The sequence below is a fragment of the Macaca nemestrina genome, chromosome 20, assembly GCF_043159975.1.
Source record: "Macaca nemestrina isolate mMacNem1 chromosome 20, mMacNem.hap1, whole genome shotgun sequence".
NCBI classification, from domain to species: Eukaryota; Metazoa; Chordata; class Mammalia; order Primates; family Cercopithecidae; genus Macaca; species Macaca nemestrina.
The window spans coordinates 50,870,111-50,887,043 of NC_092144.1; the positions used below are offsets into that span (position 1 = coordinate 50,870,111).

The 16,933-nt window shown below is 44.9% G+C and overlaps 1 protein-coding gene across 2 annotated transcripts; it reads right to left on the reverse strand.

The window, feature by feature from the left end:
- Positions 1 to 425: 425 nt before the first annotated feature.
- Positions 426 to 15,969, reverse strand: LOC105495286 (CEA cell adhesion molecule 7). Of its 2 annotated transcripts, none has more exons than XM_011764640.3 (4): positions 15,788 to 15,968; positions 14,548 to 14,907; positions 10,821 to 11,099; positions 426 to 1,857 (listed from the first exon to the last, which is right to left on the reverse strand). In XM_011764640.3, the coding sequence occupies exons 1-4, from the start codon at positions 15,849 to 15,851 to the stop codon at positions 1,775 to 1,777; spliced, it is 786 nt and encodes a 261-aa protein (XP_011762942.2). In that variant the 5' UTR covers positions 15,852 to 15,968; the 3' UTR covers positions 426 to 1,774. The 2 variants fall into 2 exon arrangements, with proteins under 2 accessions (XP_011762942.2, XP_011762941.2); XM_011764639.3 differs by having other exon boundaries at positions 1,764 to 4,600; positions 15,788 to 15,969.
- Between the last annotated feature and the right edge of the window lie 964 nt (positions 15,970 to 16,933).

The following is a 16,933-nucleotide window of genomic DNA, read 5'->3' on the forward strand; positions in this document are numbered from 1 at the left end:
ATAGCAGAGCTGGCGTGTTTCACCTCGAAATGTGTGCTCTTTGTGATTCAGACAGAAAAGTGAGATACAGAAGAAAGGCAAAGCAATTTTTTTTGTTGTGGGTAGAGTTTACAAAAGGTACCTGTGTTGGGCAGAATAATGGCCTCCTGAAAATATCCACATCCTAATCGCTGGAACCTGTGCATGCTACTTTATTTGGCAAAAAAAAAAAAAAAAAAAAGACTTTGCAGGTGAGATGAAGTTAAGGGTCTTGAGATGGGAGGTTATTCTGGATAATCTGGGTGGGCTCAGTGTAGTCAGAAGGGTCCTTGTAAGTGAAAGAGGGAGGCGGAAGGGTCAGGGTGAGAATGATGCAGCCAGAGAGATCCCACTGGCTGTCCCTGGCTGTGAACATGCATCAGAAGACAAAATTACAACACAATCAATTATAGATCCAATTGGCTTTTATTTGTGATTCATGAGTCAGGGCAGTTTCCATTCTGCAAAATATAGTGATAGCTTCCACTGGGCAATACAATAGTGGAACACTGGATTTTGTAAAATGGGAATCCAGGAACAGAAGAATATAAATAAACTCATTTAAATAAACTGATTGGTTAATTTCAAAATACTTCATATTACTTTTTTCTAAGAGTTAAAGCAGAAAGGACTTTCTTACTGTGCTGACATAGCCTGGACTGTCCTGTTTTTAGGAAAAATTTGTCTGTTCTGAGATCTACCTGCTTCCTCAATGTTTCAGTGTGAGTATGTGGCCTTTAGAATGACAGGCTCCATTCTGGAGTCACTAGGCTCTCACCTAGATGAGAGTTTGACTAAATAAGGCATTAACACTACTGTCAGTTACCCTCATTTTGGACTTCCATCATTCATAGGTTATGATGTCCTCCTAATCACACATTTATCTGAGTTTTTGTCATTCCAGTCAAGGAGAGAATATTTGACATTTGACTAATGACTGCCTACAAACATGTAAAGGTTTTAGAGAATACAGCACACCAGGGTAACTAATATTGTGACAATCAGGAGGATAACACCAAGAGTTTGGAGTATGATCCATAGGTAGAGACCCCATGAGCCAAACAAAATAAAATAGAATAGATTAAAGAATGAGCCACATGAGGAGTCTACCCATTTTAACCAAGCAGCATGTTTGTTAATTTTTGCAACTGAGTATCTATAGTACCTGCTGTATTTATCCATGTGCAACAAGAAGTGTCAGCAACTGCACAAACTCCTCACTGTTCAGCTAATAGGGAGCAATTCTATTATCTAGCATCCCATGGCTGGGTTACATTAAAATAGTGAGTGAGAACAGGTGAGTCTAGAGGTCTAACTCTAAAAGGGACCACCGTACATTTGAACAAACAGTTGTATTAGGGATGTTGTTAAAGTTAGCCACTGGGTGGAATAAAGGATCCGTTAGGTCATGTAAAGATTTGGGTTTGACATGACATGACAGATCCAACACTCTGTCAAATTACCTACACAAGGCACTGATGGTGAAATTGTAGTTACAGCATTATCTTGCCAAATTAAAGAGGCAGGCATAAGCAGGGAAAAATTGAGTGGGATAAGAGCCTCATCACGATGGGAAGTCTTGTTCCGACATCTTGGGAAAAACTGTCCACAGCATGAAGTCATCAACTTCTCGTCCTGGTTGGCAATTTGAGTGTCTCTAGTTATGGTGTTGAACATTTTGGTGAGCTCTGAGTGGCTCACATCTCAGGCATGAGGGTTTTCCCTTGAAATTTACATTGAGTTGTCCACCTCCAGCTTATAAGTCTTCAGGATGAGAGCAGGTCTTATAATTAGTGGCTCCACAGGAGAAAACGACATTGAAGGAACAGGCAGTCCGGTCTACAAGTAGATAATAAAAACTTGAAAACAAAATACAGGGCTACAATTCAATAACAGTTGTATTACAGTTTTTCTTCTGAACATAACTTTTCTCCATCTCTCCCTGTTTCTACCAAAGTTAATCAGAGTAAGACTAACCTGTTTACAAAATAGGTAGAGCCTCATCAAACATGGTCTGATTCTTTATATAGGAAGTACAGCAAGAATAGCGATTGACTACATAGGATCGTTTTAAGGTTGCTTTGCTGGAAGGTTTGATAAGGAATCTCAGATCAAACTTTTAAAAACCTCTCAGCACTAGGAAGCCAAACCAAGGCTGACTTCAGACTTTGCCTGCAGCATCTCAGTACCTATGGGTTCATTCTACGTATATTTCCAAATATGGCATCCCAGCCAAAGTCTTGGTAATATAACCAGTATTTTCAAAATGTATCCTGTTATAAACAGAGCAGATTCTTAGCGAACTTATGAAAACAACTATTCTCATAACAATGTGAACAGCCATGAACAGTTGCCTGATTCTGGATGGAAAACGTAGGGAGAAAAATTAATGTTTCAATTTTTGTTCACAAGTTGTATTTTACCAAATTTCTGTAAGCTACATAGATAGCTTAAAAGAAAGATGTTTCTTCAAATCCGGAAAACAAAACATTTAAAGAATCATCAAAACTTCAACTAAAAATTCATAAAAACATTACCCTCATGAGTTCATTTAGTCCCATGAAATTAATTTTTTGTTCTGCTTGACCTTGGTTGGCAGTTTCATGAAGACGACTCTTCATTAAAGTTTTGGGAATTCTTAGCCCAACGGTATGATTCTACAGTTATCAGAAGCCCGGATTCAAGACAACTTGTCAGAGTCTTATCCATACATATCCTCGGAAAAGAAGCAGTTTTGGACTGTAACCATTTCCAAATGCTTTTAGAGAAGAGTCAAAACAACTGTCTGTGAATGGCAAAGACTTAAGATGGCAATGGTTAAAAATCTGATGGGACTTCAAATTTGATAGATTTGATGATAACGACACCACTCGCAAGCAAATTTGGTTAGTTCTGTGGCATGTAATACTATGACCGATAACATATTAGATTTCTAGAAATCTCATGTAATTTTTGAAACATTCACATCAATAACATACCCGCAAATATAACTTACAGAAGGTTTGGCATCACGTCATTTGACAGTGTTTTCCATATAATTTAACAAATCAAATAAGGTGAATTTCCATTTCGCTTCTGTTTCTCAACTGGATTACTGAGTTCAGGGCATCGCCCATTAACAGACATGACCAACAATGTATAAGCTTATGTATGTTGAAAAAGCCAGAGGTAATTTTGATATATAACCCTAGCTACAAACCATTGATTTAAGCCCAAGTTCTCCCTATAAGAGCAGGGTTTCTGCATCCTGTCTGCACATTAGTAGCATGTGGGAAAGCTTAAATAACAATGCCTTGGTCCCACTCTAGACCATTAAATCAAAATGTATGAGTGGAGCCTGGGAATCAGTTGTTCTTTCCTAGTGATTTCAGTGTGTAGCCATATTTCCCATTAGATTTCTCTTTCTTCTCATGGAATTTATCTTTTTCTATTTTGGTATTACAGTTCTTTTTCATATCTTATTTTCTGGAGACAGGGTCTTGCTCTGTTGCCCAGGTTGGAGTGCAGAGGCACAATCACAGCTCACTGTAACCTTGAACTCCTGGGCTCAGAGAATCCTCCCACCTCAGCTTCCCAAAGCACTGGAATGACGGTTGTGAGCCAATGCACCTGGCCATTTGTCTTATCTTCTGTCTTAGGCTTTATATTCCCAGGAGTAAGGACCTTGTCTTCTTCAATTCTGCATCTTTCATAAACGCATGAATTGGTTATCAGGAAAAGATTCTCAGCCACACTTAGGTTGTTTCCTCTCAGGTTCACATATTCATGCTACAGTCTTTGTCCTCCACAAGGTCAGAGGTTGCTTGTGACGAAGGGTGTGGGTAACTCCACAGTGCAGGTGGTGGAGGAAGGTTACCTCATTTTTAGGCATAACATTGGAACTAAGAATTCTATGTGTATATGGGGCAGAGGGGCAGGGATGTATAGGAAGACAGATCTAATTAGGATGGAGAAATTATACTCGGGAGTAGTGGTAAAGGAAGTAAAAAGGATTCGTGAAGAGAAGAAAAGTGAACTTATCTAATAGGAGATAGTAGGCCCCTGCAGGTTCTTGAGTAGGTGATTTTAGGAAGGTAATGAAGCAGTCATATGCTAGGAAGCATTCAAAGACTGGAGACAAGAAGTCAAGCAGGACTTCAAGCAGTTGTTGAGGTGGAGAGAAAAGCACAAGTGAAAGATGTTTTAAAAAGGACCAAGAAGCTTTCACAGTGTATTGAACTGGGGAAACAAATGAGCAGAGGCTGGAAGTAGTCATGTCCAAGTTACAGCGGAGTACAGGAAGAATGAAGACCAGGGAAAAAGAGACCTGCAGGAATGAGTGCTGAGAAGCAGGAGTGTAATGGGAGGAGGAGGAGATCTAGTCCCAGATACAGGTGAAGAAGTCCTTTCCCTCTCCCAAGCACGGCAGTCAGTCCTGCAGGAAATAGGATAAGAAGAGAGGTCATAATATCTGCCACTCTTCCTGAAATGCAGAAACTACACCAGGTCTGCTATATCAGAGCCATCCCAGCCAGTACTCCAATCATGATGCTGACAGCGGTCCCAGCTGAGAGGTCAGGAGAACTTCCTGGTACTGATTCATCTGTCATGGAAAGAAAGAGAAGGAATGAAGGTGATCTTATTTTACAGTGGGGTACCCCAGGAACCAACTCTCAGCATGAAGTCGTTTCTATTTGTTCCTTCAAGGAATACATTATTTCTGTGGGAAGGTTGCTGGGAGATGATTTGCCAACTAAATTCTTTCAGGTTTTTCATCTCACCAGGTTTCCAGGTTGATGACCAGTCTTCTGTCTATTCTATCCTGACCTTTTTACACTCAGATATTTTTGAAGGCTTTGAAATTTGAGAAAGACTGACTGCTAATCTTGTATGTCATTAAAACTTCCCACTTTTTCATGGTTGCATTTTTTTTCTTCGTGTCTCAGTTGTGGCAGTTAGTGCATTCTGAATTCACCACCTCCTTTGCACAGAGACCTCGCTTCCCACAGGCTCCCAGCAGGTGTGTGAAAGCAAGTCAAGTTCTGTAAGACTCTGTTTTGCTCTGAAGGGTGATGGGCTTGAAGAATTCCCAACAGTCTTGCACAAACTCTCTTAGAACTGCACTGCAATCTAAAACTTTCTTTTTTTTCTCTTTCTCCTCCACAGGAATCACATCTGCATCATGATCTGAGGACTCTCCCAGGTTCCTCCCCCTCCCAACCCACTTTCCCTCACAGGTGTTTTTCTCTCAAAATTATATTGTGTGTCTAATCCCATCTTGGCTGCATCTCACTGAATGAAAACTCACATACCAGGCTTGAGACTTCATATTTAACTCTGTTCTTTTCCCTCTCCCATATCAATCAGTAACCATATCCAAGTGGATTTTTTGTGTAAATGCCTCTTTCTCCCATGTATATGTATACGTATATATGTGTGTATATATGTGAATATATATATAATGTATATATAATACCTTCTGCCTCTGTTTCTTCTTTATTTCTGTTGCAATAATTTGGGCTTAATTTCTCATCAGTCATCAGTCAACTCAGACCGATGATTAATAATCGCTAATATTAGCTACTGTTGAGGGGTACTTCCTATGTGTCAGTCCCTATGTTAAATTATTTACATGTATCTCATTTGAGCTGTAAAATAACAGTGTCAGGTAGAAAACAGAGGTGGCTTAGAGTGGTGAAAAAACTTACCCAATGTCATACAGCTAGTGACAGGTGGATCTAGGATTTGACTCTAAGACTACCTGACTTCAAGGCTAATAATAATGGTAGCTTTAACAGTAGCTAACATTTATGAAACACTTCTTCTGCATGTGGCACTTTGCTGAATGTTTCATTGATCATTACATTAAATCTTCAAAACAGTACTGTGAAGCAGGCACCTTATTGCAATTTTCAATTGTGGAATCTAAGGCTCATAGAAGTTAAGAATCTTGTGCAAGAAATGTATAACTATAAATACTTACATTTAAAAAGAAGAAAGATCTCAAATCAACAACTTGACTTCACAACGTAAGGATATATGAGAAAAACAAATGAAACCCAAAGATAGCTAATGAAGGAAATAATAAAGTTTCGAGTGGACTAGAAAAACAGTAGAGAAGAGCAATGAAACCAAAAGGTGGTTCTTCAAAAAAGTTCAACAAAATTCACAACCTTTAATTAGATCAACTAAGAAAAAAAAATGAGAAGATAGAAATTACTCAAATCAGAAATGAAAGTGATTACTACCAATTTTACAGAAATAGTAAGTGTTATGAGTATTATGAATAATTATGTGCCAACAAGTTAGAGAACCTGGATAAAATAAATTCCTAGAAACATAAAACCTTCTAAATGGAACCATGAAGAAACAGAAAATCTGAATAGACTAATAACTACTAGGGAGACTGAACCAATAAAAGAATTTGACAAAGTTCAACATTCTATCATAATAAACACACTCAGATTGTAAAAACAAGGAAACAACCTCAACATAATAAAGCCAATATCTGAAAAGCCCAACACTAACATCATACTCCAGGAAGAAAAACTGAAAGCTTTCCCTCTAAGACAAAAAACAAGACAAGAATGCCTACTTTTGCCACTTCTATTCCATGTAGTATTGGAAGTTCTAGTAAGAGCAAGTAGGCAAGAAGAAAGAAATGACATCCAAATCAGAGAGAAGTAAAATGAACTCTGTTTGTAGATGACAGGAACTTGCGTGTGGAAAACCCTAAAGATTAAAACAAAATTTTAGAACTAATAAACAGATTCAGTATAACTGCAGGTACTAAATCAACAAGCAAAAATCAGTTGAAATCAGCCGTATTTCTTTTTTCTTTTTTTCCTCTGTCTTTTGTTTTGTTTTGTTTTGTTTTTGAGACAGAGTCTCATTTTATCGCCCAAGCTGAAGTGCAGTGGCACGATCTCGGCTCACTGCAACCTCTGCCTCCCCAGTTCAAATGATTCTCCTGCCTCAGCCTCCCAAGTAGTTGAAATTACAGGCATGTGCCACCACATCTGGCTAATTTTGTTTGTTTGTTTTGTTTTGTATTTTTAATAGAGACGGGGTTTCACCATGTTGGTCAGACTGGTCTCGAACGTCTGACCCTAAATGATCTGACGACCTCAGCCTCCCAAAGTGCTGGGATTACAGGTGTAAGCCATCGCGTCCAGCCAAAAAACAGTTGTATTCCTATGTACTTACAATGAACAATCTGAAAAGAAATTAAGAAAAGAATTGATTCACATTACCATCAAAAAGAATAAAGTTCTTAGGAACAAACTTAACCAAGGAGGTGAAAAACTTGTAAGCTGAAAATGATAAAACGTTGCCAAAAGAAATTAAAGAATATATTAATAAATGGAAAGAAATTCCATTTTCATAGTGGAAGATCTAATATCATTAAGATGACAATATTAATGCAATCCCTACCAGAATCCCAGTGGCATTTTTTGCAGAAATAGAAAAATGTATCCTAAAATTCATATGGAATATCAGTACTCTAAATAGTCAAACAATAGGAAAGAATGAAGCTGGAAGACTCACACTTCCTGATTTCAGCATTTGCTACAAAGCCACAGTAATCAACACAGTGTGGTACTGGCATAAAGGAAGACATAGAAATGAATGGAATAGAATGGAGAGCCCAGAAACAAATGCTTGCATATATGGTCAAATTATTTTTGACAAGAGTACCAAGGTCATTCAATAGGGAAAGAGTTGTCTTTTCAACAAATGATATTGGGAAAGCTGGATATCCATGAACAAGAATGAATTGAATCTTTACCTAACACCATATACAAAACTTAACCCAAAATGAATCAAAGACCTAAATGTAAGAGCTAAACCTGTAAAACTCTTAGAAGAAAACATAGGGGAAAATTTCATGACATTGGATTTCACAATGATTTCTTGGCTATGACACCCAAAGCACAGGCAACAAAAAAAAATAGATAAATTTGACTTCATAAAAAGTAAGATCTTTTCTATATCAAAGGACGTTATCGAGAAAGTGAAAAGGCAACCCATGGAATGGGAGAAAAATCTTGCAAATCACATATCTGATATGGGATTAATTCTCAGAATATATAAAGAACTAATATAACTCAACAACAAAATTCCAAAAACCCAATTTAAAAATGGGAAAAGGACTAAAACAGAGATTTCTCCAAGTAAGATATACAAATGGCCAATAAGCCCACACAAAGATCCTCAACATCACTAATACTTAGAGATATGCAAATCAAAACCACAATGACACACCACCACACACACATTAGGATTTAATAAAAAAAGAAAGAAAAGAAAACACAAAACATGTGTTTTGAGGAGGTAGGAAAATTGGGACTCTTGTGCATTGCTGATGGGAGTGTGAAATGGTGCAGGCACAGTGGAAAATGGCAAAGCCGTTTCTCAAAAAAATTAAGCAAAGCATTACCATTTGATGCAGCAATTCCACTGCTGGTCATATGCCCAAAATAACTGAAAGTAGGGATTTGAAAAGATATTCATACACCCACGTTGATAGCAGCATTACTCACAATAGCCAAAATGTGGAAACAGCCCAAAAGTACACTGAATGATAAGTCAAGAGGCAAAATGAAATATATTCACACAATGGAAACTCATCCAATCTTAACAAGTAATAAAATAAAATAAAATGCCAAGCATTTACACAGTCATGAGACTCAAATTCTGATACATACTACAACGTGAATGAACCTTGAAGACACTATGCTAAGTGAAATGTGGCCAGACACAAAAGGACAAATTTTGTGTAAGTCTATTGATGTGAGGTACTTATTAATAAAATAGTCAATTACAGGAAGACAGAAAGTAGAATAATGGCTACCAGGGACTAGGGTTAGAAGGAGTGGAGAGTTATTGTTTATTGAGTGCAGAGGTTTAGTATGGTAAGTTGAAAAAGTTCTGGAAATGGATAGCGGTGATGGTTGCACAGCAGTATAAATATAATTGGTATCACTAAACCATACTTTTTGGAGACAGGGTCTCGCTCTGTTACTGAGGCTGGAATTCAGTGGCACAATCAAGGCTCACTGCAGCCTCAACATTCTGGGCTGAAGTGGTCCTCCCGCCTCAGCCTACCAAGTAGTTGGAACCACAGGTCATGTGCCACCATGTTTTGCTAATTTTTTGTGAAGACAGGGTTTCACCATGTTGTGCAGGCTGGTATTGAACTCCTCAGCACAAGCGAGCCACCCACCTCAACCTCTCAAAGTGCTGGAATTACATGCGTGAGCCCCTGCGCCCAGCCCTAAACCGTACATGTAAAATGGCTAATATGGTAAATTTCAGGTTATGAGGGTTTCACCTTTATGAATATATAGTGGCTGGTACTCTTGCCCTCGCTATAAATACACATCTTGTGGCCCTGCCCCTTTCCTCCCATGCAGAGCCCCAGTGGCTAAATCTCCCTATTTCTCCAAATGTTCATCACTAGCTGTGCTCTATGCTGTGTCCACAGCCTCATAAAGCCAGTGACTTCAGAGCCAGGCCATAGCTCAAGAGTCTGCCCCGGGGCTCCCTCTCCTCCCAGTTCCCTGAAGCCTAACCCAGGAGAGGCTCTGCCTTTTATTGGCAGCTCAATTTAGCCAGATTCAGGACAGGTCACCCAAGCACCTTCTCCACACACCCAGGTCCCACCCCAGGTGGAGTCAGGGCAGGGCCAGTCACCAGGTGAGCCAAGAGCAGAGCAGGGAGCAGAGTCTGAGCTGCTCCTCCCTCATCCAAGGGGGCTTCCTCCTCTCATCTGGGGAAAAAGTGTGAGCCTGTTTCAAAGCCTCCTTGTTCCTTGTAGATCATGAATTAGGCAAAAGAACGCAAATTGGTGACAAAAAGGGACGTATTGATGGCCGAGAGAACCCTTAAGGACCCTTCCTGCTTTCCCCTCTGTGAAGCTCCTTCCACTACATGGGGCTTTGGGGCTGAGGGAGCCCCCTCCCCACATTCCAGGCTGGATCCGTAATCAGCCATGAGAAATTACTGAAGCACAGGGAGGAGGGTCTACAGAGACACGGTGAGAGGGCTCAGAGGGGAGAATTTGGGATCTGCTTGTGCCCTTGGGACACAGGCTGGAAAAGAAAATTTTCTTCAGCTCTTCCTTAACACCAGAGAGATCCCACCTCAAAATACGATGCCAATGGTCCAGGGGTCGATGTACCACAGACTGTGATCATCTTGGCTGTGGTCCTATTGTGGCCAGTGGCCAATGTGTGGGCATGGCAGGTATAGGATACACTATTCTTTGCAGTGCTTTGGGGATAAAGAGCTCTTGCATGTGTTGCAGAAGCTTTCCATCACTCAGCCAAAAATACTGTGTGGGTGGGATGAAGAGCCTGAGGTTTGCTCCTAACTGGTAAGATATGTCTGGGGTAGAAATGGCAGGGGTGTCCGAGCCTCCTGGAGCAAAGAGAATAAAGCCATAAGTGATGTCCTTAGAGGGAAGCGGAAGCTCCTGGTCTGTGGAAGGGCCGCAGTATCCCCCTTACCCAAATCACAGTACTGAAGTCCCAACCAAACCCCGACTGTGTTCACTGAGGCAGAGCCTGAGACATTCGCTTGTTTCTCCCATCACAGGCTGTGGACCCTGAGCCTCCCAGGGCAGGAGCAGCCCCTCCTCTCATACTCTTGGTCAAGGCTGGGTCTGCCCAGGCTTGCTTGGGGCTGGAAGTCATGGCCAGCCTGGGTGACTAGAAGTGAGGGTCTGTGTACTTGGACCCGAGAGGGACTGAGAGGCCTGGCCTCTGGCTGCGTGGATTTGGGCTGGCAGCCTGGGCCACAGAGGAACAGAAGATACTCACGGCGGACATTCAGGGTGACTGGGTCACTGCGCCTGGCACCCACTGGGTTCTGTATTTCACATTCATAGGGTCCTTTGTCATTCGTTGTGATGCTCAGTAGAACGAGGGTCCTGTTGTCAACAGAGAGCAGCCGCCTGGGACTGACCTGGAGGCTCTGATTGTTTACCCACCACAGGTAGGTTGTGTCCTGAGTTTCAGGTTGACAGGTTAAAGCCACAATATCCTTGTTCTCCACCGGATTGAAGGTGTTGCTGGAGATGGAGGGCTTTGGTGGCTCCGCTGTGCAGATAACAGAGAGAAGATTGCCTTGTGTGGCACCCTTGGTTTCCCTATAGGTATCTTTCAATCAGAGTTCGCATCTCCCACCTCTAAGCCCACTCAAGTCCTTAAAAGCCCATGGCAGGTGTGTGTATCACAAGACAGGTGCACAATGATCTGAGAGCTCAGAGACTGTGAGGCTGCCTGATTTGTCTTAGAGAAGCACAGACTTTCTCAAGTGTAAATTGTGCAGCAGCTTTGGGTCATGGACATACCCAGGACCATGAGTCACAGCCCCTGGTGCCTCTCCTGGTCCTTTCCTGATGACTGCCTACCTGGCCTTTTGGGGTCCTCACCTGGAATGTGCAGGAGCTGAGTTCCTTCCAGCTGAACACTCCTATACCACCCAGCCATGGCGTGTTTCTCTGAGCCTTTTTTTTTCAAGGGTATCCCAGAGACGGGTGATGATAACAATGGGTGTTTGAGGAGACATAGCAGAGGAAACCAGGAAAAAGTCTAGAGGTGAGTTTAGTACTCAGACTGCAGGGCCTCCAGGTGGGGCAGGTGTTTGATAGTGCCCGGGTGTTTGATGGTGACTGACAAGAGCTAGTGACCGCCAGGAAAGCACAGCAGAGTCCAAAAGAAGATAAAGGGTGAGTGAGGCAAGCAGGGGCTGGCTGAAAATCTGAGGATTCTCAATGACATAACAAGAAAAATGAAGGCAAGGCCGGGCGCGGTGGCTCAAGCCTGTAATCCCAGCACTTTGGGAGGCCGAGGCGGGCGGATCACAAGGTCAGGAGATCGAGACCACAGTGAAACCCCGTCTCTACTAAAAATACAAAAAATTAGCCGGGCGTGGTGGCAGGCGCCTGTAGTCCCAGCCACTCAGGAGGCTGAGGCAGGAGAATGGCGTGAACCCAGGAGGCGGAGCTTGCAGTGAGCTGAGATCGCGCCACTGCACTCCAGCCTGGGCAACAGCGTGAGACTCCGTCTCAAAAAAAAAAAAAAAAAAAAAAAAAAAAAAAAAAAAAAAAAAAAAAAAAAAAGAAAAATGAAGGCAAATTAGGAAAAGAGATGTATGTTATATTAGGAAAGTTACAAAGAGCTCCCTGTCCCCAGCTCTCCTGTGCAGAGCCAGCAAAACGGAGGAAAGCCCAACACAGGCATGAGAAATACTTTCTTCCTTTTCTCTCAACCTAAGGAAACACAACTAGAGTTTGATCAAATTCATCCAAACTAGACAGAGTCTAAGTGAGACGGGGCTGGTGCAGTTCCCATTCCAAGGGACCCCACCTTATGATGATAGTGTCATCATGAGGACACAGGTGTATGTGGAATGGGGAGCAAACCCATCAGACAGCACACACCTGGCCCGCTGCACCTGGAGGAGGTCCCGGGAATGACTGGAGGACCTAAGCCCCGCAGCAAGACGAGGATGGAGTTGGTAGTAAAATGGGTGGAATGAACCTATGGGCTTTGGGGACTGCACACCTGTCCTGCCTCTGGCCCCCTGGTGAGTCAGTGTAGAGAGCGAAGAGAGGAGTTGCTCATCCCCGTCCCATGACCAAGCATTTACACAGTCATAAGAATCAACACCTGGGTTGCTTCTTTGTTTTTTAAGAGCCAGGGATCTTGCTATGTTGCCCAGGCTGGTCTTGAACTCCTAGGCTCAAGACACCCTCCTGTCTCAGTCTCCCACTGGGATGGCTTTAGGGGCAGGGGATAAAAGGGGTGGAACATGGGCCTCAGCCCCTTGGAGGGACAGGGAACAGGTGCCAGAGCCTCCTAGGATCCTGCATCAGGTTCCAGTCTCTGAAGAGATTATGGATCATGCATTCCTCCATTCATTCCCTGCCTCCTTCATGAGAGAACTACTGTGTCTCACGTTGGGCCCTGGCTTGGGCAGGGTGTGAGTGGGGAAAGAAAGCAAAGTCCTTTCCTTTATCCTCCTGTGGAAGTGACACCAACACATCAGGAAGCACAGGATTTCAGGTCCAGGGCGGGTAGGAGTGTAAATCTAAGGGAGAGGCCTGGACATTCCCAGCACTGACTCTGATAGTTGAGGCAGGAGATTCAGTTCTAAGTAAAAACTAATCCTCCATTTGTTCCTCACTCTCCAGACCGGAATCTCCCACTTCTGGCATGGATGCCTAGGAAGGAAGCTCTGTAGCTACAGACACAGACCTGGGGATTCTGATGTGTCTGTCCAGTCTGTGAAAGCCTGCCTCAGTGGCTGTATTTCCTTCTGCCTCAGTTTCCTTTAACAAAATGAGATAAAGCGTAAATGGTCTCTGGCTTGCCTTGTTGTCTGTGAATTCACCTTGAAATAATCACGATTACCTGGACGAGAGCCCTGCGTAGAAGAGCTGCCCAAGGCCGGGCGCGGTGGCTCACGCCTGTAATCCCAGCACTTTGGGAGGCCGAGGCGGGCGGATCATAAGGTCAGGAGATCGAGACCACGGTGAAACCCCGTCTCTACTAAAAATACAAAAAATTAGCCGGGCGCGGTTGTGGGCGCCTGTAGTCCCAGCTACTCGGGAGGCTGAGGCAGGAGAATGGCGTGAACCCGGGAGGCGGAGCTTGCAGTGAGCCGAGATCGCGCCACTGCACTCCAGCCTGGGCTGGGCGACAGAGCGAGACTCCGTCTCAAAAAAAAAAAAAAAAAAAAAAAAAAAAGAAGAGCTGCCCAAATAAGCAGCATCTCTGATTGTTTGCCCCCAGGAGTGGGTTATTTGGACCTGATTCCTGGTGTACAAGGAACTTAAAGCAGAATCTTTCTTCTTCCCTTTCTCCCCCTGAGGACACTGACTCCCCTAGGACCTCTCTTAAGTTCCTCATCCAGGGGGCTGAGGTCCTAGTAATCCTGTTCATCTGTCCTTTCCAGGCTGAGTCTCAGGTGAAGGATGAGGCTCTGTCCTTGCCCAGATGAGGCCCTGGGGTTGACCAGGCTGGTGACCAGCTCCGTGAGCCATGATCCTCAAACAGCTCAAATCCTTGCTCTCAGTCAGTTCAACCCAGGAGGCCACAACCCAGCCCTGGCACAGGTTCCTTAGGGTCACCTGGAGTCAAGAGCCCTGGGACAGGGATCTGGGACTTGTGCTTCCAGGGCTGAGCTTCTCTGTGAGGATTCCAGGGGACCCCTCAGGCCAGGCTCTGACCCGGTTCTCCAGGGTCTTTTTCAGGGGGAGAGCACAGAATCTTGGTTGGGACTGATCCCCTCCTGCTGAGTCCCCCGCCCCCCATCAGACTGTCCTTCCTTTGCAGCAAGTATCTGCAGGGTCTGGATGCAGGAAAGGGATTCTGATCTGTTGAAGTTTGTCTCCCCCGTATGTGTCCTTCACTAAATGCCCAAACCCCGACACAGGATAAAGTGTAGATGGGGACACGGGCACAACCCAGGCCTGACAATCCCGTGTGTATGAAGTAGAACTGACCCCCAGCACCCAGATGTCGTGGAGGAATCACTCACAGAATACGTAGAATTGCCTGGTTACTTCTTCAGTCACAAGATCTTCGCTTATAACGTGTAGGGTATAGATTCCTGGGTCACTGAGGCCGACGTTCTGGATCAGCAGGGATCCGTTGCGGTGTATTGTCTCTCGACCACTGTGTGCAGGCCCTGGGGCATTTTCCCCTTTGTTTATTACATATCCTATAATTCGATAGTTGGCGTGCACCCTTTCCCCTTTGTACCAGTTGTAGCCATAAAGATTGCGGGACACATTACTGACTAGCAGAATGACCTCCTTCCCCTCTGCAACATTGAACGGCACAACTTCAATGTTAGTCTGGGCACTGGTGGGCAGGTTCCAGAAGGTTAGAAGTGAGGCTAGGAGGGGAAGAGAGCATCAGTCAATATTGGGTGGAAAGATGGGGCCCTGGATCCTGAGCAGGCAGGTTTCCTCACCCACCCCCATCTTGAAGAGTGTGTGTGTGCGCGTGTGTGTGTGTGTGTGTCCTACTGGGTCAATGTAAGCACCATGACCCCATTCCTTCAGCATCTCTGACCTTCACATTTCCCTGTTTGGAATCCTCTTTCCCAGGGATCTGCATGGCTCTCTCCACACTGCAGGACCTGCTCACATCAGGGCATCCTTGGGAGACCCCTCCCCTGACACCTTCTCTAGAGGCCCTGGGTGTTCCCTGTCTGACCTTTCCCTGCTCTATTCCCTTTAGGGATCTTGTCAACACCTGACTTCACATCCTAGATCTCTTTGCCTGTCTGTCTTCCTCCCCATGAGAGTGTGAGCTCTGTGAGGGCAGGGACTTGTGTGATCTGGATTGCACCCCAGTGCCTGGGACAGGCTGCAGGCTCCAGTGGATGAGCTCATGAGAGTTCCCAAGGCCCTCCACATCCTGGGGCTTATTTTCCAATGTCTGAGGTTGGTGGCAAGGGACAATGTTTTATGCCCTGGTTATGTTTTTATTTGAAGTGTCATTTGATATAGTTATTATTACCATGTTTCAAAATGTAGCAACTAGTGACAATTAACCAGGAAAAGAGAACACGTGAGATTTTCTTGACCCTTTCCAATTCCAGTTCAATGTGATTTTCCTGTTCTGGTTTCCTGTCCCTCTCTGGTGTCCTCTCCCATATTCATGCTTCAACAGAAGCCCTTTGTCCCTCTCAGAGCCCCGTTCCCCCAAGGAGACCCCAGCCAGTCTCTCTGGCCCTCCTCCTACCCACTCCCATGAAGTCCTCCCCTCACCTGTGAGCAGGAGCCCCTGCCAGGGGATGCATGCTCTGTGTGGACAGGCTGAAGGGGACCCCATGGTCTCTGCTGCCTGCTTGTCCTCTGTGGAGAAGAGCTTGGGCTCCAGGAACGCTCTTGTCAGGGCTGCTGTGATTGTCAGCTCTGCTGTCCTTCCTACCTCTGTGCTGAGCCTCCTCCCAGGACAGGAGCACTTTCCAAGATCACATGGTCCAGGGGTGGGGTCTCTGCTCAGGAGTCCTTTGTCCCCTCCCCTCTCATTCCTGCCTCTTTTGTCCTTCTTCCTCTTTCCCTTTTGTCTATATTCAGTTCCCCAGACAAAGCTATGAGAAGCAAGGCTGATGGACCCCTGTCCCCTGGGAGGACAACCAATCTTTCCCAGCGCTGACCTCTGCTGTGTTCTGGCCTTGGGTCTGTCACACCAGGGGGATTATTTCCCTTGTGACAGAGAAACCCAGCTGGGCCTTGGGTTTCTGCTGGGATGATGCCCAGCAGGAAGGTGACAGAGGTGGCTCTGGGGGATAGAAGGGGGTTCACTGGGGGATGACTGGGGAGAGACCAGCCCTCTGTCTCCAGTATCACCAGCCTGGCCTCTGGCCCAGGCACAGAAACCAAGGCCCAGGGGTCTCAGGAGGAGCTACAGCTCCTGGGTATGGAGGGAGGCATCTGGTGTGTCCTGGGAAGAGAGGGCTGTGGTGGAGGGAGGTGTATGGCTCTGAGGTCTGCTGTCCTTGGGAAAGGCTTCAGGGAAACCGTCCCTCTCCCTGTCTTTTGGATGAGCTGTGGCTCAGGTCCTTTCCATGTTCTACCTGACCTGGAAGCCTCTGTCTGGCTGACAGTCCTGTGGTCACTCCGCCTTCCCCATGGGTGGTGCCAAGAGGGAATGGGGAGCTGCACAGAAACCCTTGGCAAAGCGGGGTCCTCAGAGGCCCCAGGAAGGAAGAGGTGGGACACAGCAGGAACATGAGAGACAAGAAGGGTCTGTTGGAGCAAGGCATGGCGCTCCGTGAACGTCGTGGGACTGAGGAACTAACGATAATGAGAGTAGAGCTGTGAATGTGCTCTGAGGATCACAGGGATCTGCCCTGGGAGATGCCCTTTCGGCTGAGCCCTGGGGAGGAGAGGATGTAGGGGCAGGAGCTG